The sequence below is a fragment of the Pezoporus flaviventris genome, unplaced genomic scaffold (genome assembly GCF_033815535.1).
Source record: "Pezoporus flaviventris isolate CSIRO_AGI_PZ_B2104156 unplaced genomic scaffold, CSIRO_AGI_Pfla_v1 ptg000002l, whole genome shotgun sequence".
In the NCBI taxonomy this organism is placed as follows: Eukaryota; Metazoa; Chordata; class Aves; order Psittaciformes; family Psittacidae; genus Pezoporus; species Pezoporus flaviventris.
The window spans coordinates 70,136,251-70,164,218 of NW_026892550.1; the positions used below are offsets into that span (position 1 = coordinate 70,136,251).

General features: G+C 52.9%; 1 protein-coding gene across 1 annotated transcript; it reads right to left on the reverse strand.

Annotated features, from left to right (window-relative positions):
* Positions 1-215: 215 nt before the first annotated feature.
* Positions 216-27,938, reverse strand: LOC133274882 (adenylate cyclase type 10-like). The gene is made up of 27 exons (XM_061464461.1): positions 27,796-27,938; positions 18,916-18,996; positions 18,540-18,733; positions 18,128-18,232; positions 16,972-17,010; positions 16,275-16,418; positions 14,644-14,849; positions 14,122-14,215; positions 13,722-13,807; positions 12,973-13,161; positions 12,738-12,859; positions 12,027-12,103; positions 11,550-11,739; positions 10,589-10,641; positions 9,160-9,313; positions 8,277-8,469; positions 7,658-7,744; positions 6,951-7,231; positions 6,166-6,302; positions 5,505-5,630; positions 3,724-3,978; positions 2,760-3,098; positions 2,461-2,527; positions 1,813-1,984; positions 1,326-1,433; positions 989-1,167; positions 216-417 (listed from the first exon to the last, which is right to left on the reverse strand). Exons 1-27 carry the CDS (start codon positions 27,936-27,938, stop codon positions 216-218), a joined length of 4,023 nt encoding a protein of 1,340 aa, XP_061320445.1.
* Between the last annotated feature and the right edge of the window lie 30 nt (positions 27,939-27,968).

Consider the following 27,968-nt stretch of genomic DNA (forward strand, 5'->3'; position numbering starts at 1 on the left):
CCAGCAAATACTCCCAAGTAACTGCCTGCTTCTCCTGTCCTTTCCCTTCTGTGTCCTGGGAGATATTTACAGATCCTGTAACAATAAAAGGATTTAATCTGAATGCGAAGGGACACATGAATATTTAATAATTTGTATGTATTGCTTCTTACGGTACTACAAATATTTGGAGAGTACCGTCTTTCTCCAAATGTAAGATAGATGGTGGTAATGAACTATATGATCATTTCCAAGCCAGCATCATAGCTCGTGCAGGCTGCTGACAGATACAAGTCCACTGCCCTGTCTGTGCTGGCCCTCATGCGCGCTGCCAGGCAGGACAGCCTCCATCCAGCAGAAGTGCCCTCCAGCCTGAAGAGGTGCTCCAGTAAGGAAAGACAGCGGCTCTGCCGCAGCAGCCAGGCGAGCTTCTTCTTCCTGCCAAGCAAGAGAAACTGCTAGGCCCAGAGGCTTTAGCTCTACAGGCTAGAGCCTATGAGCTGGGTCAGACAGGGCCAGGGGGCAAAACGGGTGCCAGACAAGACCGTTACACTTCCTTGGAGGAAATAGAGCTGATGGAGGGGGAGCTGCCAGAAGGGAAAGGGGCAAACAACAAGTACCACAGTGGGAAGCTGGCCGCTAGAGAGGATGTTGGCCTGACAGCACCAGGGGGGCCAAGCTCCTCTTACTGCTCCTTCTCCATGCCCTGGTCCTGCCTCCAGCCCCCCCACCCCTTTTCAGTACAGCTCTCTCTTCCCAGCCAGCACCAATCCACTGCCACAACTCGTGCCAGCAGACACATCCCTGGCTGCAAGCTGCTTTGATACCCTAAGGTATGCTTTGTTCCAAGGGCCTCAGAGGGAGGGAGGGAGAGAGGAACTTTATCGTTCCCTGTTCTACCCTCACATTGCTCTGTGTGGCCTCAAGCCTCGTCAGGTCTGTGCCCATATGCCTGTGACCAGGTAGGAAATAACTCTTTCTCCCCCGGGTTCTTGGTCGTGTTTCTTACTGGGCCTTCTGTGGAAGGGAAGATGCTCTTCTGGCAACATAAGCGGCACACTGCAATTTTTCAACCTGCGACCTGACAAAGTCTTCAGCGCGGTTCCGGGGAAATGGCCTTCCAAGCAGGCTCAAAGCCTTTCTGATCATTTTCTTTGCCAGCTCTGTGCGTCCCACACCATAGCAGACCTGCACAGGAAAAGGGAAACATCGCAATGTGGACTAGATGCCCAAGAGACTGCAGGGATCTGCCAGTGGCCAGAGAAGCCAGAGCTCTCCTGTCCACTGCATCTGGGGAAGGCATCCAGCTCCATCACTCAGGAGATCCCTCCAGACCGCGCCTTTACCTCCCCTTTGAGGCTGAAGAAGGTGGCATCTTCAAAGCGGGATATCACATTCGCTTTACTCTTTAGAGAGTTCCTCAGGATATCTGCTTCGCTCAGCTTCCTGAGGGCCTTTGTGAAAGCACACGGAGAGCAGGTGAGATTAGTGCAGAGCCCATGGCTACCCTTGTCCTCCCCCATTGCCTCTGGCATCTGTCTTCAGAGGGTCTGTTTCTTCCCCTGGTGATACCTGCACAAACAGTCATGTTTTTGACTGTGTGCCTCAGAGCACAGGCACCACTGATCGTTCAGGCCTCCTCCCTGCTAATGCCCCTCATGCTAAGGGCACAGCACCCAATGCCTCTTCCCACACAAGAGGCAAACCAAAGGAAGAAGTGAGGCTCAGAGCTCAACATCTTCCTTCCAAGGACCCACAAAGTCGTGTCCTAGTGCAACGCAAACTTGTCCTTCCCAGAGCCAGGCAGGACACACTGCAAGCAGGGCGACTCACCATGTAGTAGTTGGAGACATGCAGGTAGGCAGCTGCAGTCTCCAGAAGATAGTAAAAGGCTCTGGCAGCATTGCCCAGTGTTGTGTAGTGGTGAACCAATGGCACAAGCACTGACTCCACGATGCCTTTGCAGTCACATGAGAGCGCATTGTTGTCCTCTCTGTCAGTCGCACTACCCAGAGGACAGTGCCCAGGGGAAGAAGAGAGCAAAGAATACAAGGGTATCATCTAGAGTGGTCTTCCTTCCCAGAGACAACATCAAAAGCCCTTTGTGCAAAGCAGAGCAGGAAGCCACAGACAGGTACTAGTCATACAAGTCCTTTGGGAGGAGGGAGTAAGGAAGAAGCTAGGCTTTCTGTCACCTCCCACAGGCAAACCACCTGAGCCCTTGTGGTGGCTTTTTCCCTGTAGATTTTGCAGTACTACTCTGCAGGAACTGGAAAGCGAGGGCTTCTTTGACACTGAGCCGTGGGCGTCCTTAAGCACTCACTCATCTCCACAGCCATCTCCTCTCAGCTCCCACCCCACGGAAAGCCTCTTCGCTAAGCTAGAGTCACAGCTGACAGCCAAAAGCCAGCATTTTCTTTGTCTCCTCTGCACACCCTGAACTCACTCGCTTCAAAAAGAATCAGAACCTTGTCTGCTCACCCAAAATCCTCTTCCACAAAAGCTTGCTGCTGCTGCTGCTCCTGCTCCTCCTGAGTATCTGTAATACCTTGAAAGAAAACCAGGGACACCTCCCACATGTATCCTGGGATAAGAGTTGCTCTCCCTCTCCCAGTAGGCCTGCAAGGATCCTTGCAAGGTGCTAACACACTGAGGAAAGTCTGCAGTGGGTGTCCACTCCTGCTGGGCTCGTTCCTAGCAGATCTACTCCCACTCGACCCCCAGCACCAATCCCTGGGCTCCCGGAGGGCCCAAATTACAGAGCATGGTGCACAGCATACCTGCAGAGATGTAAAACCTCTCCTTCTTCAGCTGTTTTCCAGCCAGCACCAAGGCCTTCCAGGTGTGTGGGTCATCCCCATCATCAAAGTCCTTACAGCTCCCTTTGTCCTGGGTGCTGCTGACAGCGAAGCGGTGGAAGACAATAAAGTCCCCTTGGCCGCAGCTCTGGCATTTGTGTGCATACCGCTCCAGGAAGGCAGCACACTTGGAGTGCAGGGTGACCCGCTGTTTCTGGACCCACAGCTCGTAGGCAGCCTCCCGCAGCAGCGGCTTATGGAACATCAGCACACCAAATGGACACCCCACACTCTGCTTGCTTGGGGGGGAGGTCTCCACACCTGCAAGGCAAAGGGCCTTTGTATGAGCCCAAGCTGTGGCCAGATGGGGAGCCAGTCATGCCTCGGTGCACATCCTGAATAGCAACAGTGCTGCTGCACGCCAAGCCCTGCAGCATGGGGTGAAAGGGCTGATGCTAGCACAGCCTTGGGGATGCAGTTCTCAGCTGCACTGGTCCAGGCAGGAGCTGGGGATGTTGTTGCCAGCCAAAGCAAGCCCCAGCCAGCACTTTCTCCCCGCTCTTGGCATGGCAGCCACCAGCCTCCTGAGCAGGAACCCTGCATCACAGGGTAATCAAAGCCCAATAAAAGCTTGCTGAAGACCCTGGGCCATTCTGGAGGGCATCTTTTGTCTGGATGCTGCAGGTGGCTGGGAGAGGATGTCAGGGATTCCACTCGTCCCATGCCTGTGCTACGAGCAGCACTTGGATTCAGGGGAGCAGAGGCATTTGGGACAGCTGGTGGGAACTTCCCTCCAGTGCAAACCTAGTGTGCTTTCAGACTGACTTGTAACAGCTTTGACAAACCCATCCCCAACAGCCATGCCAGCCCTCACAGGAAGGGAATCACGCCACGCCCTTAGGAGCCCATCTGGGAGCTCCTTGTCCACCCCACTGCTACCACTTACCAATCTCTGCCTGCGGAGGGGTGGCTGGCTCCTTGCTAGGATCTTGGACGTCTTCTGGCTCCTCAGTGCTCTCCGTCCACTTGAGGATGTTGTCACTCACTAGACTGTCCAACAAGGTAGTCATCTTGTGCCTCATTCTAATCGGAAGAATGTATGACAGCAGCTGGGTAGTGAACACCGGCCCGATGATGGCTGCAAACTTCAAAACAGTCTGCTCCAGTGGGGTGATCTCGTCCAGCTGAGCCAGCACAATCTCTGTCAAGGAGAAGCCACACGTCTCAGTCCTACCTCTTCCCCACACTGAGGCTGGAGGCACTGCAAAGATTCGACGCATGAACAGGATAGGCTTTGGCCCTACACTGGCCACTTCTGGGCAATTGCAGCCCAGGACAGGTGTCTGCACAATGGCTCCGCTCCTACTGGATTTGCAGTTCACAGGGCCTGGGAAAAAGTGAGACACTCAACAGACACACTCCCCCACTGGGATAGGGCAGGATCCAGCAGGTACATGCGTCCCACAATGTGCCCTGCCAAACCTGGACTAGGTTTTTGCCAGCCCTGCAAGCAGGGAACAGACAACTTTCACCACCTCAGAGGTGAACTCAGAGCTCCCGAGAAAGGTTGTCTCAACTCAGCCAGACCTTACTCTTCTTTTCTTTGACTTTTCTTCTTGGGTTGCTTTGGGCAAAACAACTTAAGAGCAGGAATGTTTCTTCAAGGTTCATACAAATGGCTACTGACAGACAGGAGGGACATTCAACAGTCATTGACAGTTCCCCTGGCTACAGGTGAACTTCCATGAAAATCCACAGGAAAGTGGTTTATTTTCTTTAATTACGTGTGTCTTGGGTTCAGCAGTAGCAGTCATTTTTCTCCTTCTTAGTAGCTGGTGCACTGCTGTGTTTTTGACTTTAGCCTCGGAACAATGCTTGTAACACCGATGTTTTTAGTTGTTGCTAAGTAATGTTTAGTCTGACCAAGGATCTTCTGAGTCTCATGCTCTGCCAGGGAGGAGGGGAAGCCAGGAGGAAGCAGAGACAGGACAGCTGACCCAGACTAGCCAAAGAGGTATTCCATACCACAGCACATCATGCCCAGGATGTAAACTGGGGGCAGTTACCAGGAAGGGTTAGATCACTGCTTGGTCGGACTGGGTATCGGTTGGCAGGTGGTGAGCGGTTGTATTCTCTTCCCTTGTTATTTCCCTTATCATTATTATTATTGGTGGTAGCAGTAGTGGTTTGTGTTATACCTTAGTTACTGAACTGTTCTTATCTCAACCCATTGGAGTTACATTCTTTCCATTCTCCTCCCCATCCCTCCGGGAGGGGGGGTGGGGGGGTGGGGGGGAGTGACAGTGTGAGATGCGTGGCTGGGCTTAAACCACCACAACATGCCATGAAACCACTGTTAGCTGGGGAACTCAAAAAGAAAGTAGCAAGATAGAAGCTGTGTTCAAAGGTGAGTCAGAGGCAAGTCAAATTTTTGTCCCAGTAGAAGATTTGCTTCTGTGAGAAAAGGGAGTCATTTTAGTGTTGCATCAACAACTTTTCCTCTTCTACCTGCTGCTGGAAAGCAACCAGCAGGCTCAAGCTGCTCCACACACAGGAAGGAAAAATGGTTGCCCACAATGCCAGGACTGTTGCTGGTTGGAGCAGAGCCACCTTTTCCAAGGACAGCCCCAAAGCTGAGAGGGTGACTCTGCAGCACAGTGATGCCCAGCCTCCCTCCAGCCCCTGCGGCACAGCCAAGAGCCAGCAGAGTGGCTCTCTGCCCCTCACCTTTCAAGTTACTGGGCAGCATGGTGCTGTCCAGGTTCACGCCTGGCCTTACAATGCAGATCATGGCCGCAGCCCCTGCTCTGGACCTTGAGCTTGCTGTGAGGGATGACTCCAAGACTGCAAAAGCTAGGTGGAGCAAGAGAGAAGGAATGAGGCAATTTGCAAAGTGACCTGCAGCCTGAAAATGTTTCCAAGTTCACCTGAAATAGTCCAAGGCCCCTTCACACCACACAGTACAGGTGCACTGACCTGCGGGTGCTGAACATGCTCTCTAAGCAGAGCAAAATAGTTTTCACTGGAAGTTTCCCGCTCCTGGCCCTCACCTCAAGCTGGAGTTTGTTCTCAGTTAAGCTAGCATTTGGCCAACATAAGTTCTGTGCTCATGAGAACGTCTCACGACCACAACCTACGTGGTCCAGAACCATTTCCCCTGAGGTTTAGCCCCAAGAACTGAGGCCCCTCCAAGCCACAACTTGTGAGCCACTGCTTTGGCTGTCCTGACAACAAGGCACACAGAAGCCCGTGCCTCTGCCAGGCCAAGTTCTGCATGATCTGCTGCAAGATCTTACTCTGCCCCTAATCCATGGGGCAATGAAGGGGCAAGTTTGTGCTGTAGGGAATGCAACACAGCAACTCATTAGTCAGTGGCAAAGGTTCTTACTGTTCAGGTTCTCCCAGCTGTCCTCTGCTTTTTCACCCCACTTCTTGGTGCGGAACAAGAGCATGTCGTTGCAACGAAGGAAGTGCACCAGCTCCTCCAAGTAATACGGGATCCCCAAGCTTCTTTGGACCAGGAACCTGGGCAGGAACAGATCCAGCAGTGATCAGCACAAGAGAAGTAGAATCATAGAATGGGTTGGTTTGGAAAGGACCTTAGGATCATCTAGTTCCAACCCCCTCCCATGGGCAAGGACACCTCACACTAGACCATGTCGCCCAAGGCTCTGTCCAACCCGACCTTGAACCCTCCCAGGGGTGGAGCATTCACCACATCTTTGGACAACATGTTCCAGTGACTCGCCACCCTAAAAGGAAAAACAGTTGAGGTGGGTAGCAAGCCACTCAGGCATAGCTGGGGAGCCAGCATCTTTGTCACAGCTACACCTCACTTCTGAAAGGGAGGTCCTCCTGCTGGCATGTGGTTTTTGGCCCCCCTGAACCTCCAGCCTTTGCTGAAGTCCCTGGGGAAAGACTTGCAGACAGTGCCCAAAGCACAGAGCAGCAAGCCCTGCCTTTCCTCTCCTCAGGAGCTTAGGTGCTCTCTGGCAGCAGGGCAGACCTCTGCCCCAGGGAATCTGCCACACAGCCTGGCCACTTAGACCAAGCCCTTTTCACACCCCAGATATGCTTGGCCTTGGGGGTCTTCCTCCCTTCCTCCTTGTGAAACAGCAAAGGGTTGGCAGCTCCTATGCTTCGTGTCCAGGGAGCTCCCCTGCTCCAACTTACCTCACTAAAGCCCTAGGGATGCTGACCACTCCAAGGTCCTGGCAGAGCTTCTGCACCACAGCTGAAGGTTTCAGCTTCTCTAGTTGAAAGCAGATGATTTTATGGGACATCAGGTTGTTTGCTGTGGCTTTGTGAAAGCTCTCGGTTCTTGCAAAGCCGGGACATAAGCTCATGACCATGAAGACAGAGATGTTCCAGAGCAGAGGTGCCATGATACTCCAGGAGGCGGGGTCAATGAAATGGGCATTGTCGATGACAAATATGGCATTTCTGTCAATGGTCTGGAAAAAAAAGAGTTGTTCTGAGGGGAATCCAGTGGATTCTCAAGTGTCTTACAGGGAAGGAGATTTTGCCTCTGTCTCTTGAGAGGATGCTCTCAAGTCTCACCCCAACCAACTCCGTGCTTGGAAGCTTCCCAATGCCTAATTTCTTTGAGATTTTCAGGTCATGCTTAACATCACCTGCCCTGCAGAAGGAGGGAGCTTGGGCAAGGGAACGCAGAATTCTCTCTCCTCCAGGGAACGCTTTAAGGGAGGAAAGTTACTAGTATGCTTGTCGGGCTATGGAGAGAACATGGGGGGTTTCTCAGGCCCTAGAGGGCAAGGACCAGGTCCTCCCACCCACTCACACTGCTGTGGCGCAGAGCCCAGAGCCAGCAGGGTTGTTTTCCTCCTCTGACCCAGAAGGAGAAAAGGAGAAATGCTCACCTTCTCTAGCACTTTTGCCCAGGTTGAATGCAATTCCTCTTTCCTTTGCATTTCATGCATTTGGCGAACCTTGTCTGAAATGGGAAACTAGACAGAAAAGCAAAGTCAGGGAGAAACATGTCTCCAGGGCTCGCTACACCTACCCACCAAGCAAGATGGCAGAGCAAACCCTCCCTGCTCTGCCTCAGCACCTTCCCTCTCCCCAGCACGGGTGCAAGAGGCCACAGTGGGACTTCAACTAGAGCCTAAAGCAGAGGCTCAGGCAGAGCTGCATCTTGGCGGTGGGCTGAAGAGCTGGTTCTCTGACTGTGGGATCTTGGGCTGGCTGGAGCAGACCACTCACACAGCAATGACCTCAGCACAAGGTCAGACCCAGCCTCATTCCAGTGCTGCTTCCAGAATGCCGAACAAGGCACCAGGCACTGCCAGATGCAGCGCGGGACATTAAGTCACCACATACAGGCAGCCCCCGGGGCCAGGAATGGGAAACATGTGCTGTGACCCCCTGCAATCCCTCCCCCTGAGCTAAGGCACTCCAGCAGCCTTAGAAGACTGCTGAAGAACCAGAAGGGCTCAGGAGAAAGCCTTCTCCAGGGTCAGAGAGGCCTCTCGCTCTCACCTTGACAAGGAAGATGTCATTGAGGAGGCAGTAGTTGCTCTCTTCGATTATCCCGTTGAGATTTGTCCGTAGCACGTGCTCCCTGGCACTGCACGATTCACACTCATGGAGGCCCATCACCCTGGCCATCAGAATACGCATGGCAGAGAAGGACTGCCTCACGTTGACCTCTAGCAGTTCCATGCCAAATACCCTGCCATGCAAAAGCAAAAGGCACTGAGATCCCCAACGGCCCAAGTCTTCTAAGACAAAAGAGCTGGAGTTGCCTTTAGGGGGAACTCTTCAGCCTCCCACTTCAAAGTGGTACCGGGAGTTTCACTCCTTGTAAGAGAAAGGGCACAGAGAGGCAGTTGCTGCCAAGCCACTGGGAGAGCTAGGTCCAGACCCCTTCTGGTTTCTGCAGCGCTGGTCCATGTCTCCCTACCTCCCTACTGCAGAGGGACTTGCAGAGCTAAGAGGTGATCATGGAGCAAGTGGAGTTTGCCTTTGGGCTCCAGACCTTAGCAGTCTGCCTCTCAGCCACAGAGAGGCTTTTCTGGCCCAGTATTCCTTCTGGGAAACAGTCAGGGGGCAAGCAGGGCTTCTGAGACAGGCCACCCTGCTATATGTTGCATCTGGAATCCAATGCAAAGCACCGAGTTTGGGCTTTTTCCTTCTATTTGTGAAGGAGGAAACACCACAGGTCAAGAAGCACCTCCAACACCCCAAAGAGACAGGGGTAGGAGCAGAGCACGCAGGAGATAACTATGGAATGCCTCCATGAGGCTTTTTGAGGAGGCTTCAGTCCAAGGCCAAGGCACACTGGCCAAGGGGCTGGAGCGTTCCATGGCTCTCAGGGATGGAAAGAAGCAGTGTCCCAAAACTACAGGACAAAACCCTGTACCTGCAGCCAGCAGACTGGCCTAACTGGGACAGGTGATTAAGTAATTGGCTCTTCCCAGCGCCCCTTGCGCCCTCAAATGCCAGTATGTGTCTTTGTCCAAAACGGTTAGAGGCTTCCAAGCAGTTGACAAAGAGGTCAATCTCCTTCTTCCGACCTGTGAAGACAAACAAGAAAATGAGCTGCTGGGGCATGCTAGAAAGCAAAGAGCCGTCCCTTTGGCTGGTACCCTCCACCACAGCTTCCCTCCCACTACCACATCTGGCAGCCTACGATACCCCTGCTGCCTTCCAACCCTCTTGTCCCAGCTTTTGCACCTCTGCCTTCCTCAGAGTGGTAGCGGATGCCCTGTCCCACAGAGATTCAGACAGCCCCGTGCAAATCCCCCCTCAGGGATCCAGTACAAGGCTGGAAGGGATGATCTGAGTTGCTTCAGGCAGCTGTGTCCCAAACAGACTTAGAACATCTTCTCCTGGCTGTACGACTGGCCACAGAGCACATCAGTGTTGATACACAACCGTGTTTTAGTTCTTGCTGAAGAGGGCTTGCACAGCATCAAGGCATTTTCTATTTCTCATGCCACCCTGCCAGCAAAAGCAGGCTGGGGGTGCACAAGAAGTTGGGATGGGGCACAGCTGCAACAGCAGACCCCAGCTGGCTTATTTCATTGCATATGATGAGTGCTTCGCAAGAAAAGCTGGGGAAAAGGAGGAGGAAGGGGGCACATTACGAGTTCCTGTGTTTGTCTTCCCAAGTCCTTGATACACATGTTGAAGCTCTGCTTTCCTGGGAATGGCTGGACACCTGCCTGCCACCAGGAGGCAGTGAAAGAATGCCTGATTTTGCCTGTCATGGATGCACAGCAGCTGCTTTACCTATTAAGCTGTCCGTATCCAGTGGGCTCACTTTTACCCTTCCAATTCTCTTCCCCATCCCACTGTGGGGAGTGAGCAGCCGTGTGGGGCTGAGTTCCCTACCGGGGTTAACCCATGACAGGGCCCAAAACATCCAGCAAGACACTGAGTGATTAAAGGCGTCCGTGATGCTTGACTTTTCCATGTTTACAAGCAGATGCTGCCAAGAAAGCACCTCTGAGGAGTACAAGGGGGAGAACCAACCACCAAAACTCCCCATCAGTCTAGCAGAAGGAAATCTCTTTCCTGATCCCAAGGATGTGGGACTGGTTTAGCCCCCAGGGTGTGAGCAGCTTGAAACAAACCTTCCTATCAGGTCTGGAGCCTGCCTGGGATCACCGAGCGCCTCACCCTGCTTCCCACCCCAAAGATATCAACTAAGTAGGCACTGAGAGAGCCAGCACTTCCTCAGGGCCTCTGCAGGCAACATTATCCCCAGCAAAACCTTTTCCGTTCCCAATACATGTTACTGAGGGGAAGAAACTGGGGTTCAGAAGAGCAAGGCATTCTCCACATACCCAGCAAGGAGGCGTTCTCTGGCATCTTCATGGCAAGAGCCATGCCAAATATGCTAGGAGCAGGGGAAAAAGAAAGTACAAGTCAGTTAGCTGGTTAGAAGCCAAGGGACATCAAGAAGCAGCCTGGCATGGAGGGGCTGGATGTGCTCCTCAGGGTACCTGTTTTTCTTTCGAGCAGCATGTTATCCCCTGCATGCTCCCCCCCACCAAAGTTCAAGCTGGCATGCTGAGAGAGCTTTAAGCATTAAGAAACCCAACAGCCACACCAGGACAAGAGAATATATTGAGAGTCCGTCAACAGAGGCCAGACCCAGAGACATGTGAAAGAAGCAAGAGTGAGCTGCTGGTTAGCAGATATCTTTACTGCGTTGGCCAGGAAAAACCGAGAGTCTTGGAAACAAGGACCCAATGGGCTGGGATTCCAAGCACCTGGCACCTCTGGCTTAAGTCTTCCTGTATTTTCAGAGACTAACATTCAAACCATCATCCAAAAAGAAGGTCAAATCCTGGCCCAGAGGAAGAGCCCAGGTTTGAGGAGGAAGACATGATGAAGAATGTCCTGAGGGTCCACCTTTATCCATGGGAACCAGACTGGCCCAAAGCTTCCCACTCAAGAGCAGCTAGGACAAAACCTTCTTGGGTCAGCATTACCAGGGCATGTGGTAGAGCGAGCACAGCACGGAAAGCACAGTTTGAAAGCCATTTGGACAGAGCCTGAAAGCCAGGTTGTGTCTACCAAAACAAAACCTTCCCCATTCCTGTGGTTTCACTCCCACTCTCCCAGCAAGAGGAAACAGCAGGGAAGAGAGGTAAAAAGCCTCCTACACCAGGGCTTCTGACCGTCTCATCCACAGTGAATGGAGAGCGGCTTCTGCTCTCTCTGCAGAACTCCTCTATGCTGGCCAAGCTGGACCCTTGATGCCACCATCCCCTCATCCAGACTTCTCAAGAGGACACTCACCTGTTGGTGGTGATCCCCACATATTGATAGACAGTGACAGGATGTTTGAAGCCTTTCATCTTTCTCTCCGGCAGCTCCTTGAAGTAGCAAGAGGGCAGCCCAGAGCTGGCACAGGTTGTGGTATCACAGGTCACCAGCCCAGAGTAGCTCATCATCATCCGGGCTGCCAAGTTCACCTTCTGGCCAATGACTGCCAGAGAGATGAAGAAAGAGCACACAGTGATGTACCTGTGCCACCAGCTCCACAGTGCCCTTCCAGACCAACGGCTGCCCTACATCCGACACCCGCAGCCCCACAGTGGGTTAAGCAGATCCCAGGGGAACAACCAGCTGTGGAGCCCAGTGTCCCACCCCAGCCCAGGACTGGTGCTGCCTGGGCCATTCCTGGCTGGTTGTTGGACAGGCACTCTCCCCAGCCTGTCTTCCTCTTCCCACCAGCTCACGCCAGTTTCCCACACCGCACACACGTGCTTGTACCTGTGTACTCGTGCCTCAGAGGGTGGCCAATGAGGCCACAGAACGCCATCCCACTGGTAACAGACACAGACACTGTCCTGGCACACAGGGAAACAACACGGCTTCAGAAGCGCTCCAGGTGCAGTCCTGCCCACCCAGCTTCATCTCTTCCCGCATCTCCCCTCAGCACTAGCCTGGGCCACTGGCCATCCTGCCCTGCCAGCCTGGGGTTCGGGGTACAGAGAGCTCAGGGCTGTAAAGGACCCAGGCGGCAAGGACAAGGAACAGGGCTTAGAGCACAGGCAGGAACTTTTGGGCACTTCTCCTGAGACCCCCTTCCCTGAGCTGTGACCTGTGACCAGTGGGAAAAGAGGGAGGGAAGAAGGTGCCACAGCGTCACTGCCTGTGATGACAGCAATGTAAGATCAGGTGTCTAGGCCCCATCACTGTTCACAGGCCAGTCACCCAGAAGGTGCTGCTTCTGGCACCAAGGAGCCTCTCGCCTTCACTAGGGCTCATTCCAGCATGGTGGCTAGCAGGGTGTGCTTGGAGACACTCTGCCTGGCTGCCCAGGGATAAGCCCAGGGGTTGCCTGCCACCTCTCAGGGCACTGTTTCCTTCCTGCCAAGGAAGGGAGGACAGGGGAGGGTAAGCTAGACGCAACACTCTTTCTTCCTCTGCTTTACGCTGGCCCAGGCAGCATGCGCTCCCTCAGCCCCACCAGACACTCACCCTGTTTTTGCAATGATCTTGGAGCACGAGTTGAAGATCTGAAAAGCACTCTGCAAGGCATGAATGCTCTCATGGGCCAGCTTTACTCCAGGGAGTCCGAACACACAAAGGAATGTACAGCCCTGCCAAGGACAGATGCAGCACATCTTGCCACAATGCCTAAGAAGGAACCTTCCCCTCTTGCTCAGTATCCACCCTCTTGGGTTGGGGGGAGATGATTCCACCTCACACTCACTTTGTCAAACAGGAAGACTTTGTTCACTTCACCCTTGTGAGAACAGACGATTTCCTGCATCAGGCTGCTGACTTCACTGAGGACACTGCGGAAAGATACTATGTCCTTTGTATCAAAATTCAGGTGGAGGAAGAGGATGGTGACTGGCCGTAGCTCACAGAGGAAGTCCTGCGGTACTCTGTCTTCAAGCTGGAAGACAAGAGCATGACGGCTTCACAAACCTGCTCTCCCAGGGGCTGCCCACGCCAGGTACAAAGGGAGAGCTGGTGTCCTGGCAATAGCAGGTACTAGTAGGGGAAGAGAAGATCCTCCTCTCGGTTTAAATGGTCGGCAGGCTGCCCAGCTTGCAGCAGTCAGATACCAAATCAGAACACAAATGACAAAGGCGAGAAGGGCGCTCCGGTAACACCCCATCTTGGGACAGTTACGGACATGAGTGGTGACACTGAGCGATGCTCATGGGGCTTCAGTGGATTCTCCCCTCTATCCTGCCATCACGTCCACAGAACATGAAGAGCCATACCCACAGAAAAGACAAGAGATGCAAATGTCTGCCCCACCACCCATCTCTCTGAGGACAACTCATCCAGTGGTGCAGCACCTGTGCCCCTTGGCCCAATTTGCCCACATTGTCATCTCGGGATGCATTTTCTTTGTTTGGCTTGCTCTCATGGAAACTCCCTCTCTGAATGCACCACTTCTTCTGCCCTGCAAAAAAAGCAGCCCCAGCAGCAACGGCCCAGGCGTACCTTCCTGAGAACAGCTTTTGGGATGTAACTAAGTATGTCTCCCACATCAGTATCAGGGTTCAAGAAAAGAGCAGGCCTGACAGCATCTGCGGAGAGGAAACACACATGGTTGCTGTGGGAAGATGGGACTACGAGCTGTTGGAAAGCAGGGGCTAGCACTGGCAACAGGGGAGAGACTCCTGCGTTTGCTTGTGTTGCCACCTGCAGGTGCTTAGGGCAGAGCTGTCCCCTGGAAGGAGATGGCAGCAGCAGCAACTGCCCCAGCTGATGCACAAGAGGGCCAAAAGCATGACTGCTAACTGAGAGGGGAAGAGGGGAGCGGTAGTTCATCCCTGACCCCTGCAGCAGCCAGGCCCCACGTTTCCAAGCAAAACCAAAACAAGGTGAATCTGGCACTCACATTCGTTTTCCGTGAAGCAGCACTTCTCCTTCTGTGGAAGCTTGTCTAAAACATTTTGGCATTCCGACAGAGACATCTGGTTCATGCCCGTAACCTGAAGGTACACAGAAGGAAAGCACTTGACACTGGCTTCTCCAGGAGTCCCAGGGGACAGATCCTGCCCTCCACTGTCACTGTCCAGAAAAGGGGAGAAGAAGCCTATCTGGCTGGACAGGACAGCAGTGCTTCCTCAGAAACCCTGGAGCTGAGCAGACGTCTTCCAAGCATCCCCCAGCTGTCAACAGCTCCGTGACCCACGGAGGACACTGCTGGTGGGGCCAAAACTCTTCCAGTGCCTCCTGACCCCTCAAACCAAGCAAGCCCAGCCCAGAGTTACTCCTAACATAAAAGGACAAGAGCATCAGCTGCTCTCCCCTTTCAGAGCTACAACTCTCTCCACATTCAGCTCTTCAGCTTTCTGAGGCCTCCCTCCTTCAGGTCCAGGTCCTCAGAATGGCTCTAGATGCTGTCCCATCCACCTACCTTCACAGCTGTTTTGCCCGCAATATGGCTGGTTCTGAGCCTGTGCTTCTCACATAGCTCCCAGCAGGAGGCTGAGAGGACAATTTCACCTGCTTCCGCAAGCTTTTCGGCCTCACAGACATCCTCCAGGGCCTTGCCAATGACACAGAAGTACTGCTGCCTCTCGTCTCCAAACCTCAGGTGGTGCATATTCCCTGCAGAGATCCCTGGGAGAGAGAGAGGGAGAAGCAGAGCTCTACAGCCTCCAGCATTTCAGCTGTTCAGAAGCCAATCTGAACCCCAGTGGGGAGATGGTCATTATGGAGGGGGAGGGCATCCTCCATCCTTCTCGAGGGGCTACTGACACAGGACCCTTAAATGGGTGTTAAGAAATAGACAAACCAAGTGGACAGTGACACTGTGTTGAGAGTGCTGGCTGTCTTAACCTGCCCCAGAAACCCAGCAAACCAAGCCCCTGATCACCGCCCACCCCCTTTACATGCAGGCGGGTTGTAGCTGTCTGCTCAAGAAAAACTACAGCCTGCAAAACCCTTCTCACAGCCTTAAGCAATGCAGCTCTCCTTTGCTCTTTGTGAAAGGCAGGGGAGAATCCAACACGGAAAAGGATGCAAAGCTGCCTCCACCTGAAAAATGAAGGGATAAGTTCCTCCTGCAGGCATCTGGCCGACAGCAGACGCTCAAAGACCCCAGTATTCAACCTGACACCTGCTCTTCCTTTGAGCTTCACAGAATCATAAAACCATAGAACAGTGAGGGCTGGAAAGGACCTTAAGATCACCTAGATCCGACCCCACTGCCATCTCGCACTAGACCATGTCACCCAAAAGGCCGCCAAATTGGTCAGGCAGGATTTCCCCTTAGTGAAGCCATGCTGGCTGTCACCAAGCACCTTGTTGTTTTTCATGTGCCTTAGCATGCCTTCCAGGAGAATCTGCTCCAAGATTTTGCCAGGCACAGAGGTGAGACTGACTGGTCTGTAGTTCCCTGGGTCATCCATTTTCCCCTTCTTGAAAATGGGGGTTATATTTCCCTTTTTCCAGTCGTCAGGGACTTGACATGACTGCCATGATTTTTCAAATATGATGGACAGTTGCAACTTCATTCACCAGCTCCTTCAGGAACCGCAGACGGACTGCATCAGTTCCCATGGGTTTGTGCACATTCAGGTTCTTAGGATGATCTTGAACCAGATGCCCTCCTACAGTGGGCCGAAGGTCTTCATTCTCACAGTCCCTGCATCTGCCTTCCAGGACTTGGGTGGTGTGCTCAGAGCATTTGCCAGTGACGGCTGAGGCAAAGAAGTCATTAAGAACCTCAGCCTTCTCCAAATCCAGGGTAGCCAGTTCTCCTGATAGCTTCTGGAGAGGGCCCATGTTGCCCTAGTCTGTCTTTTTATTTGCTACATACCTATAGAAGCTCTTCCTGTTATCTTTCAGATCCCTTGCCAGGTTTAATTCTAACTGTGAACGCACACAAACCCAGTGGTCTGGTGTCCAACTACAGGTGGCCCCTTGAATGCTTGCAGGAGATGCTTTCCTTTGGCGCTAGCCCCAGGCGGGCATCCCCGCATTCCCTGCCAGTGTGAAGCACAGGAGAGTGCCACAGATCTGCACCTGGCACAGCACTTGTACCTATCTTAAGTCGGAATTTCTGACCCACGAGCATGTCATGCCTCCGGTACTTCTTCTGGATCTGCCAGCTACAGTGCACCACAAGGCTGATGGTCTTGGCCATCTCACTGGGTCTTGCTCTCCACAGCAGCAGCACAGCATCCCCTGGGGAAAGCAAGGGAACGTCAAGGCTCTGCTGAGACCTGACTCTCCCTGACCTACGCTCCATGGCAGGGACAGCAGAAACCAGATGACGTGCTGAAAAAGATGGACTTGTGGGAGGCCATAGGCCTCTGGAGGACCTCTGGACTCGCTGGGACTCCTCCTCCTCTTGCGGCCTGGCAGCCTGAGCTGTGCTGTCACCAGCCCGTCCCTCCATTCCCCCGTCCCCCCGTCCCTCACCAGCACTCCAATAAATGCCTTCGGCTTCACCTTCTAGTAGGTCTCCTCCTCTCAGTGCTGCCTCTGCCCTCACCCCCAGCACAGAGCCCTGCAAGCTGAGGCAGAGGGAGGGGAGCCACCACCCTTGCCGAAGCCAAACTGCAGGCCCAGGGTGGGAAGAGAAGCCTGGAGAAAGGGCGCTGCAAAGGCGTATGAGAGTGGCCAGGAAGATGGCTCAAGGTGCTGCACAGAGCCTCTGAAGGAGGACAGCAGAGCTGCCACAGCAGTCCCGTGCTGCAGATTAATACCCATGGGCATCATCATCCTAAGTACGTACCAGCAAACTTCAAGATGTCACCTCCAAGAGTCAGCATGTCTGGAGACAGAGGGAAGGAAAGGAAGAGTCATGTGGACACCTTCTTCCATAATCCACAAAGGAAGCCCCCGTGCTCAGAGCGGAGCACCCAGGCGATGGTGCACTATCCGGCACAGCTTAGGAAAAGCACCACCCTGGCCTGCCTCCCAGGCTCCCAGGGGCTGCAGCCCTGGTACCTGCACAGAAGGCACAGAGGCATGGCCTCAAGCTGCCACCTAATTTTCAGAATGGTGGAGGCTGGAAGGAACCTCTGGGGTCCATCTGGTCCAACCCTGCTCTCAAGCGGGGCAGAGCCAGCTGCCCAGGACGCTGGCTAGATGGCTTTGGAAGAGCCAAAAGAGGAAGATTTCTCAAGCTCCCTGGCAATCAGTCAGTCACCTCTCACAGCCAAAAAGTGTTTCCCAACTTACAGAGGGAAACTGCTGTGCTTCAGTGCGTGCCCATGGCATGGCCTCTGGTCCTGACAATGAGCACCACTGGAAAGAGCCTAGCTCTGTCTAATCTGCTCCCTCCCTTGAAGTTTTAGACACATTACTGTAAGATCCCCCCTGAAGCCTTCTCTTCCCTAGGCTAAACAGGCCCAGTTCCCCCAGCCTTTCCTTGTAGGAGAGATGCTCTAGACCCTTCATCCTCTTCGAGGCCTCTTCTGCTTTTCTTTACAAATGCTGCCAAAGGGGTGTCCAGAATGTGCTCATAATCAGCTCAGAAGGGTCAAGACATCCCCTGAGAAAATGGGCTTGGAAGGGTCTCTGTCTCTCCCTGTCTTTCCCACACAACGCCAGTGCCAGCATGTCCAGGTCACTTGTGCGCTGGCACTTGCTTGGTGCTCTCAGCCTGCTCTGGGCCCCCAGGCACCATGGAGCTGGGTGTTCCCATCAGAAGCACAGAGGTGGCTGCTGAGAAAGTGGGTGCCTCCTTGGCCACAGTGGGGAGCAGAAAGGACCTGCACTTGTCCTGACTTGCCAGGAGAGCCTGGCCGTTCTCACTGTTCCTCCAGGCCACAGAAAGTCCCAGCCCTTCCAAGGAAGCAGGACTAGGTTGCCCAGGATACCAGCCTCCCCATTCCATGAGCAGCCCTATGGCCTGCCGCCAGGCAGTCCTGCAGCATGGCTCTTACCCTCCAAAACGTCACACAGGTAGTGATTGAGGTCTTCCGCCAACTCATCAGTGCCTCTCTGTGAACCACCCTTCCAGATACAGTGCTCTGTCAAAGAGGTGAAATCTGTAACAGAGACACCCAGAAATCAGGAAATGAATGCCCTGGGGACCAAAGGACCTGGCAGCCAGTTCCACACTGGCCAGCCGGGGTGCCCAGCCCGGCACCTTCCCATGCCCCAACACAGTGTGGGTTGCAGCAGTGCTTAACCACCCATGATAGCCCATCCTTTTTGGGAATCCCAGCAGAAGACCTCAGCATTCATTATGGCCACTCACTATCAGCAGCAGGGGCAGGGCTCCAAAGGGCCTGGTGTGTGCCAGAATGGCTCACGTTCCTCGATGTCACAGTTGCTCCTCCCTGCGCACCCTACCTGAAATATCTGCAAAGAGCAGCACTCCGTGGACTGCCTGAAAGCTGGTCCCGAGGTAGTCGCTAGAAACAAGGCTGGGGAGAAAAGCTGCTGCTTTGTCCAGCTCTGAGCTGCAACGTTTCCTCTCCCAGGAAGAAGACGCCATCTGCACCCTGTGGTGTCCGGGGTACCTCAGGATCATCTGCTGTGCCCAGCTGGGAGAAGAAATATGACCCCAGTGCGCCATGTGAGGTGCCTGCATGTGGGGCAACTGTCCCTCTGCCCACAGGGTGGCCACAGTCACTGGCAGTGGCCTCCTCAGTAGGTCTTTGCTTCCCTGTCAGCTCTCCGCACACATCACAATGAGCTGACAGTGACATTCTCTGCGGGTCATCACCTTTGGAACTGCTGCCCCGTGGCCGAGGCTTCCTCCTTGACACTGGGCCACTGGCTGGAGGTGGCCAGCACCACCCCATTGCTTGGGGACAGCACCCAAGGGAGGCACATGCAGACCTGCTGCAGTGCCTTGCACACACAGCTGTTTGAGAGCACTGCTCCTTCCCGACAGCGGAATAGCTTGTCACCGTTTTCCCAGTAGTCTTGCCCGCTTCTTTTTCCAGTGCTCCCTTGCTGCTGCAGCAAAGGGAAGGGACAGTGCTCTCTGGTCTGGAGACAGGAGGGGGAGAGGGACTGGGAACCCTTGCTGGGCTGTATCTGAAGAGCACCAGGCAGCATGCAGTGGGCCACCCAGAAGTCCAGGACAGACTCCAAAATGGTGGGCATGTTATCTGGCAATGGAAGTAGTTAAGATTTTGTAAAGGGCTATGTGTATGAAAGCTTGGGGATGTTGAGTTTACACTTGCAGGTAGCAAGGAAAAATGTTTCCTTACTGTCCTGGGTCCAGCAGTAGCCGTCATTTTTCTCCTTCTTAGTAGCTGGTGCAGTGCTGTGTTTTTGACTTTAGCCTCGGAACGACGCTGATAACACCGATGTTTTTAGTTGTTGCTAAGTAATGTTTAGTCTGACCAAGGACTTTCTGAGTCTCATGCTCTGCCAGGGAGGAGGGGAAGCCAGGAGGAAGCAGAGACAGGACAGCTGACCCAGGGGAACAGAACAGGGGTGAGCAAGTGGCCCCGTGGTCCTTAGCTGCCGGCTGGGTTGAAACCATGACACATCTCCAGTGCAGACTTCCCTCCTGCCTCTCAAGGGGCTCCATGATGTTGGCTCCACGACACAGGCTCAAAATGCCAAAATTAATATTTATGGGGTAGAAGAAGGTGAATCCCATTGGTTGCAGATGCTGTCCCTACGTTAATATTTTTTTTCCTCCCCATAAAATCTAGTCTTTAGGTGCTGTAGCAGAATGACTCTAAGAGCAGGACCATAGAGTTCTGGAGGACTGTGCAAGCAAGGCAGGGGGTGGCCCCCACAGGTGGCCGGAGATCGGACCTGGGAGGAGAATGTGGAGGAAGCTGTGGGGGGGCTAACCAATACTGTTGTGCCAAGAAGGAGTGGCTGAATACCACTCCTATATATATGTGAACTGCGTCACAAATAAAGCAGAAGCTGCTTATCACCCATATTGGGTTAGCGTGTCTGCTTTTCCTCGCCGCTTACAAATGGCGCCCGAACAGGGACGCAGACTACAGGGCCCTGGTCGCTGGGGACCCGGATTACAGGGCTCCGACTAGCGGGGACCCGGGATACAGGGCCCCGACTAGCGGGGACCCAGATACAGGGCCCCGGTCGACGGGGACCCGGATACAGGGCCCCGACTAGCGGGGACCCGGATACAGGGCCCCGGTTTAACGGGGACCCGGATACACGGCCCCGCTCGACGGGGACCCGGAACGGCGAGTGAGCGGCGCCGGCGGCAGTGGCCGGGAAGCGCGGGCAATGCTGCTGCGGTGGCGTGACGGACCCGGGTGCTCGGACTAACCGAAAGGAATCCGCCGCTGGGGCGAACCAGACACTGCTGCGTCGGGAGGCCGATCCGGAGACCGAGGTTACAGGACGACCCAGAAGAAGATGATCCGGAAAAGGCTGGCCATGAAAATGGACCGAGAGGTAGCCCTGGACTTATTACAGTGCTTTTTATAAGAGCGGGGAACTGAGCCCTGAACTTTTTACAGTGCTTTTTATAAAGCGGGGAATTGAGCCTGAGACTCTAAAGCAGCTAGCAGGTCTAGCGGCTAGGGAAGGCTAAGGGATTTTTTTTGCAGATCCTAATACAATATTTGAGGAGAGTGAGTGGCGAAAGTTTGGTGATGAACTATTTGACTCAGTGCTTAATGATTATAAAAAGGCAAAGAAACTCGGTAAACCACGGAGGGAAGTAATGAACTGTATAAAAAGATACAAGGCAGAAAAGAAAACTGCCGCGGTAGCAACGGAGAAACTAGGAACAGACGTCCCCGGTCGGTTGAAACCGGGGGAAGATTACAACTCGTTCCCCCCCCCCAACTCGCGGGAGCACAGGGTTTCCCCCCACCCCCCACCCCCACCCCCTTCCTTTTCTCCCCTTCCATCAGAAGGTGCCGCGGAGGAGGTGCAACCCCCTGCTCCCCCACCACCCCAGTTCCGAAAGTAGGGACTTTGAAAAGGACAGAGAAAGTATATTAGAAGGTATACGTATGATAAATGCCGAGGAATCCGAAAGAAAGAGGGCGGTGCCTCGGCGCCGGATCGATTGCGGCGCCACTTTGAAGCACGCAGTAGAAAATAGGGATCATGCGCGAGCGGGAGATTTAAAGGAACCGCGAGCCTCTCCAACCCACTATGCCCTAGAGTGAAAAAATTTTTAACTCAGTCACGGAGGAGCCAGGTCTGCAGATGGCTACATACCGAACGAGATACATCTGATAAGAAAGACACAGCTGCGAGCAACGGAGACCCCGAGTTCGGCGCAGGATCAGCCCCCGAATCCCCTGAATCCGAGCCAGATTTATATCCTCTGCTTCCAGACCCTGACTCTTCGTCTCCCGGGTGGGTCTGCTCAGACTTACTGGCCCTGGAGACGCTCAGTTGTAACAATGGATAATCAAAGAGGTGAACATTACCGGGGAATTTTCTGCAATGGGCATCTTTGCATATCCTGTGTTTACTACACAGCAGGGGGCTAAAGAGTGGGAAGCTCTTGATCTCAAAATAGTTAAGGAGGCCTGACAAACAGTGACCACGTATGCGTTACAATCCTCTTATACTCAAGCTGTATATGTTATGATTTTTTCTTGCAACTGACAGGGGGAGCCCATACAGTTTCTCTGTGATACTCATGTACTAGAAGTTGGTAAATACAAGTATGCCCAGGTTTCTATCAACCCTTGGAGACCTCTGTAGATACTGCTGGCCACTTCTTCCAGCACAGGCTGGCCACCTGTGTCGGAATGAGTGTGCATTTTGGTCAGTATAAAAGCCCAAGCCTCATACGATGTGGGGGAGGCAGAGCCTCTGCGGGGACGCCCGCTAAGGTTGAGCCTGCCACCTCGCACTGCAGTGATGCTTCTCGGAGCTGGTTTGCTGTTAGTCTCCACAGGGTCCTTGTGCCACGTTCTGTACGTGGGACTGTAGTGGGAGTAATGATGGCTTTTGCAGGGACTTAAAAAGAGGGGGGGAGGGAGAGAGAGTAATGATGCTGCACTTAACCTGTTTAACCCGTCTACTTCTCAAGAACTGAAGAACTGATAACCTGGGGGAGGGGGTATATTGGTGTCCTCCTGCCTACAGGTCCATGGTGACTGCCTGCAAAGTTTGTCAAGCCTTGCCATGAGCTGGACAGACGAATGGATAAACCTGATGCCTCAGCTACAGGAGCTGACCGTGATTACCCCAAGCAGAATGAGATAGAGGAAGAGAAAGAACAAATAACTGCAAAACATCACTTGGGGGCAACTGAAAAGTAACATCCTGAATATGTGTGCTTGTAAAATAGCTATTATTAGAGGTTGTGATTTTGTGTATAAAACCACCTGTATTTACTAGCTAGGTGCTAATAAGAAACTGCACCTTGTACTGTATAGATTTGTCACTTGTAAAAGAGATGTTAGAGTATGGAAATTTGCAGTAGCTGCTAGAAAATGCTAAGGCAAAAGCTAGAAAAATTTTAATACAATGGTAGTGTTATAAAGCAGGTGATGGAACAAATTTAAGAGGGGGGGAGAATTCCACTGGTAAGAAATTTCTTTGGCTAGTCCCTCACTGCCATCAGCATCTTCAACATGCTGCTGCACCCTGTAACAGTTACTCTGCTAATGTAAATGTGTGTGTGCCTTGCTGTAGTAGCAACTTGTTACTGGATGAAGCAGGTGAAACTGTGCATTGACAACAAGGTGCAAGGACTGAGGCTGACCAAATGCCTGCTACCACAATCAAGGGCAAGACTGGGTTGGCTTCTGTGTTTGCCACCAAGAAGAACCTTTAGCTCCGCTGTTGGCTGCAACCCAGCAGGCGTGGAGCGGTGGGGACACATGCCATGCCAGACCTTGATGTGAAGGATCAGAGAGCTATACAGCCTGTTATCAGAGAGCCATACAGCAGAAAAAAGGGGCAGGCCCAGGCAGCCTCTGGTTGGCGTATGTTGGAAATATAATCTAGCCCGGATCCCCTGCTCAAGTAGAGCCACCCAAACCATATATAAAACATAAAGGGGGAAGATGTGGAGACGGTGTTCTCACAGGAGAATGCATAAGTGGTACATAAACTTTGAATAGTCCTGAAAGATACAGCAAGGCCATGGGAGGCCCGAAGAAGCTTAAGCAAGCAAGATAAGAGGCTGGAATTCACCAAGTTAATGAGAACTGTGGACTGTTGGCAAGCTTTCAAGGTTGAGTTCTCACAGCTGTGTTTAAGCAATTATATGTTAGTCACTAAGGGTCTTCAAAACATGTATCCAATCATAATATGCCAAATCACTGTAAGTGCTTCAGCTCAACTAAGCAGACTGGGTTGCTGAGTTGCTAAGCAGACAATTCTACATCGAAGGCAATTCCCGATTTGTTTTAATGTTGACTCTGTAAGACATGCAACACTGCAGAACCTTTTGTTGTTGGAACAGGGACATGGATGTGAAGAGTCTGATGGAATGTCTTGTATGAGTCTCTCTGATTATGTTAATTCGATGCACGCACAGCTGAGAACCCTGGCTCAGCTTACCCAGCAATAGTAAATGAGCAATATCCTAAGAATAACTAGATGGTTGTCTTCACGGGGCATTACAGGTTGAGTCAGACACTGCTGTTTAAAAGTATTGCACTTATGTATCATGATTAGGTTAATCATCGTAGCTATTAGACTTGTTTATAGTTGTGTGATAAAACAGGTGAACAGAATAACCCATAATGCCTTGCTTGCACAAAGAAAAAGGGGGGAATTGTTGCAGAATGACTCTAAGAGCAGGACCATAGAGTTCTGGAGGACTGTGCAAGCAAGGCAGGGGGTGGCCCCCACAGGTGGTCGGAGACCGGACCTGGGAGGACAATGTGGAGGAAGCTGTGGGGGGGCTAACCAATACTGTTGCGCCAAGAAGGAGTGGCTGAATACCACTCCTATATATGTGTGAACTGCGTCACAAATAAGGTAGAAGTTGCTTATCACCCATATTGGGTTGGCCTGTCTGATTCTCCTCGCCGCTTACAAGGTGCCACCAGTTCATTTCCCCAGTTAATTCTTGAATCCTCATGAAAAATAACGTAGTAAAGCTGGGATAACCCCAGGAGTGGAGGAGCAGGCTTGCCTGTGCTACACGTTCCCTGCATTGAGGGTCTGTTCTGCTGCAGGTCTGATGCTGCCAGACACAGGCAGGGGTAGGCAGGATCAAATGCAATCATTAGGCATGTTTCATAGGATTGACCAGGAAGAGTCATTCCTGCGTGAGAGGCCAGGCCGGGACCTTGTTGAGAGCCACAGAGTGGCTGGCACATGCCCTTTGTACCTGGGGGGACGTTACTGGGGTCCATTTGGGGGCGTTTCTCTCTCCAACCACAGCCAACACCAACCAATGCCACTCATCTTCACTGCTGGAACCCCACCAAGGTCGAGCTGGTCCAGTGCCGAAAAAACATCAGGGCTCAGAGCTGTTTAATGCAGAGGGGAGAAGGAGATGAACCCCAAGCAGTGGCTCTTACACAAGAAGTAATCAACTCTGCAGCGATGCCTTGCACTATTTTCTGTTTTGCTCTGTCCCAGAGCACTTAAATCAATCCAGTTTAGTCTCACTGCTTCTCAGGTTAAAAATCCCCCCTAAGACAAAATCTTCCAGCTTTCAGAGGGGGAAAATCTGGGAAATGACCCCTCCAGGATACATTCACACTGACCTAAATGAGGTTAAAGCCGCCTGCTGAAGCAAGAAAGTGCAGGCATATCACGCAGTGCACTGATTGATTACTATTAAGACCACACAGACATGGATATTTTCCTTCCCGCTTCTCCCAGATCACTTTGCCAGGATCCCAGTGGCACCCAACAGCCAGACCACGCACATAAAACCGACAAATGAGGCTCTTCATCAATATGGTGTGCTGGGTTCAGCAGTAGCAGTCATTTTCATCCTTCTTACTAGCTGGTGCAGTGCTGTGTTTTTGACTTTAGTCTGAGAATAATGCGGTAACACACCGGTGTTTTTAGCTGTTGCTAAGACACCTCATGCCATCAAGGCAGAGATGTAACATACAGATGGGCTCGTGATCAAGGGGTGAACTTAACAATGGACACTATTGCCAAGGTTATTCATGAGTGTGAAACGTGCTGCAGTTAAGCAAGCCAAGCGGTTAAAGCCTCTTTGGTATGGAGGACGATGGCTGAAGTACAAATATGGGGAGGCCTGGCAGATTGATTGTATCACACTCCCACCAACCCGCCAAGGCAAGCACCATGTGCTTACCGTGGTGGAAGCAACCACCGGATGGCTGGAGACACACGCCGTGCCCCACGCCACTGCCCGGAACACTATCCTGGGCCTTGAGAAACAGATTTTGTGGTGACACAGCACCCCACAGAGAATTGAGTCAGACAATGGGACTCATTTCTGGAATAACCTTATAGACACTTGGGCCAAAGAGCATGGCATTGAGTGGGTATATCACATCCCCTACCATGCACCAGCCTCTGGGAAATCGAACGGTACGATGTTAAAAACTACACTGAGAGGAATGGGTGGTGGGACTTTCAAGCATTGGGATACACACTTACCAAAGGCCACCTGGTTGGTCAACACCAGAGGATCTGCCAACAGGGCTGGCCCAGCCCAGTCAGAACTTTCACATACTGTAGAAGGGGATAAAGTTCCTGTGGTGCACATGAAGAATTTGCTGGAGAAGACGGTCTGGGTTATTCCTGCTTCAGGTAAAGGCAGACCCACTCGTGGGACTGCTTTTGCTCAGGGACCCGGATATACTTGGTGGGTGATGGGGGAAGATGGGGAATTCCCGTGTGTACCTCAAGGAGATTCAGTCTGGGGGGAAAACAGCCAATGAACTCAATTATATGCTGTTGCCTGGTATATAACACTTTTATAGCCCATCAGCTGGATGCCCATCCCCACCACTCTGGGCTTTGAAAAGAAGAAATGTGCTGTCATGATCATCAGTGGAGAATAAAGTCATGGGAAAAGCCAGCAGCAGCAGCAGAACTCTCCTCACGTCACCATCAACTGACCCTGACTTCCCTCCGACCATCATCCCAACAAGGAATGAACTTTGACAAAACCAGGTAAGCTCAGGGGAAGCAGGGGGAGGAAGAAGGGAGAGGAAAGAGCGAGCGGCTGTGTGGTTCTGGGTTACAGGCTCAGCTTAAACCACGAAATACGGTTATTACAGTGAAGGATGATGGAACGGGCTAACACTCAAACCGGGATGGAGGAATGCCCTAAACCGAACCTAAGTAATTTCCTTAAAAATCATAAAGAAACAAACTGGGGAAGTTGAAGGGGGAGAGAGCAAGGCGGGGGGGAGGGGGGGGGGGAACCCCAAAGGTATGAAAATAGCTTGGGTGCTAAAGGGGATCCTGCTGAGCCACAAGACCCACCCATTCCTTCCTCTGAACATACTTTCTTGGTGTTTTACCGGCTACTGCGAGGTAACAGCTGTCTGGGGAAGCAATATTCACCCTTCATGTGGGAAAAATGGAACTCTATCAATAATCAAGGTAACTGCAGCCTGCAAAATGCACAGGGAAGAGGCAAGGCCAGTCATGCTGTGCTTGAAGCTTCCCTGAAGCTGTTTGTTCAGGTCAGCTCTTCCATCCGCTTTGTCTTTCCCTCAAACCCAGGTTTCAAGCCCCTTCCCCAGTTACCCCCAAAACCACCCCACGCCACCGTCTCCCACTCAAACCTTCCCCTTCCACTGTTCCACAGGTTCCCAAAACCTTTATTTCACACACAGCCCTTTCCACCCACTTCCACAGCCCCACACACTCTCCTCAGGGAGAGGCACCCTCCCCACACCGCAGCTCTGAACCTCTGCAGCCACCTACAGGGCTGGGAGCAGCATTTTCGTTACGGGAAACCCCTCTCATTTGGAGCTAATGTAGACCTGCAGGCTCCTGGAAATCTGGGAGCAGTGTTTCCCTCAGGAGCCCCCATCACCTCAACCCCTCTCTCGTCCGGGACAGCCTTTCCGTTGTTTCCACCTTCTTTCTGCACCTCAGCCCCGGGGCATCCCCTCAGACCACTCCAGGGGGCGGAAATACCATCTCAGATTCAACTTTTCCATTTTACATCTCGCTCAGGAGGCTTGTTGTCCTGAAGTTACCCTCAAGTTTTGCTGCGGCTGGAAATGAAACCACCTGTAAGTGGCCATAAAGCTGCCAGCGGCATGGACCAGCACCCTTCCGGCAACGAGACTACCCGTCCTTTGGAGAGGCAGCTCTCTCGACGCCCCAGAGCCCAAGGCTCAGCCGGTAACTTGTACAGGTGCTGCTGGGGCCAGCCAAGTGCTCGGTTGGAGTCTCATGGCCCTCGCACCCCAGCCCATCCGCAGCGGGGCGGAAAGCCGCAAGTGGCTGGGGCTCCAGGCGAGGTTCAGTGCTCAAGGCGGTGGAGCTGGCCCCTCGCAGCAGTCTAAATGCACCAAACAGCTTGCCTGTGCTCCTGACTGTGAGGATGGAAGGCACGGACCCAGAGGTAGAGTACAAGCTGGATTGCTTATTACAAGGATTACACGACATTTATACGCTTCCAAGCAATTAGCCAAGCACCTCTGTGTCTGCCTTGCGGTTACGTTTACGACATCGGGCAAAAGGTGTACCTGATCTTTCTTATCAACATCCTCTTTCCAGTTCTGACATCCTTGTTCCTTCCCGCAACGCGGAGGTGGAGGCGGCACGCCCGTGCTCTGCAGCTTCTTGTCCCGCCGCCACCAGGCGCAGCCCCTCGGCCGGAGGAAAGCCGCCGCCGCTGCCTCCGCCCGGTTCTCGCGGGAGCGCCATTTTCCTTCCCGTCGCTTCGCCTCGTGACGG

What these genes read in the sequence shown, in the direction of transcription:
- LOC133274882 (XM_061464461.1), bottom strand. Translation starts at nt 27,938, where the DNA reads ATGGCGCTCCCGCGAGAACCGGGCGGAGGCAGCGGCGGCGGCTTTCCT. An exon ending in GGCCAGTCTGCTGGCTGCAG is followed by an intron (nt 8,470 to 9,159) that starts GTACAGGGTTTT and finishes TTTGCATGGCAG; the next exon opens with GGTATTTGGCATGGAACTGC. An exon ending in TCCCTTCCACAGAAGGCCCA is followed by an intron (nt 418 to 988) that starts GTAAGAAACACG and finishes CTTGCTTGGCAG; the next exon opens with GAAGAAGAAGCTCGCCTGGC.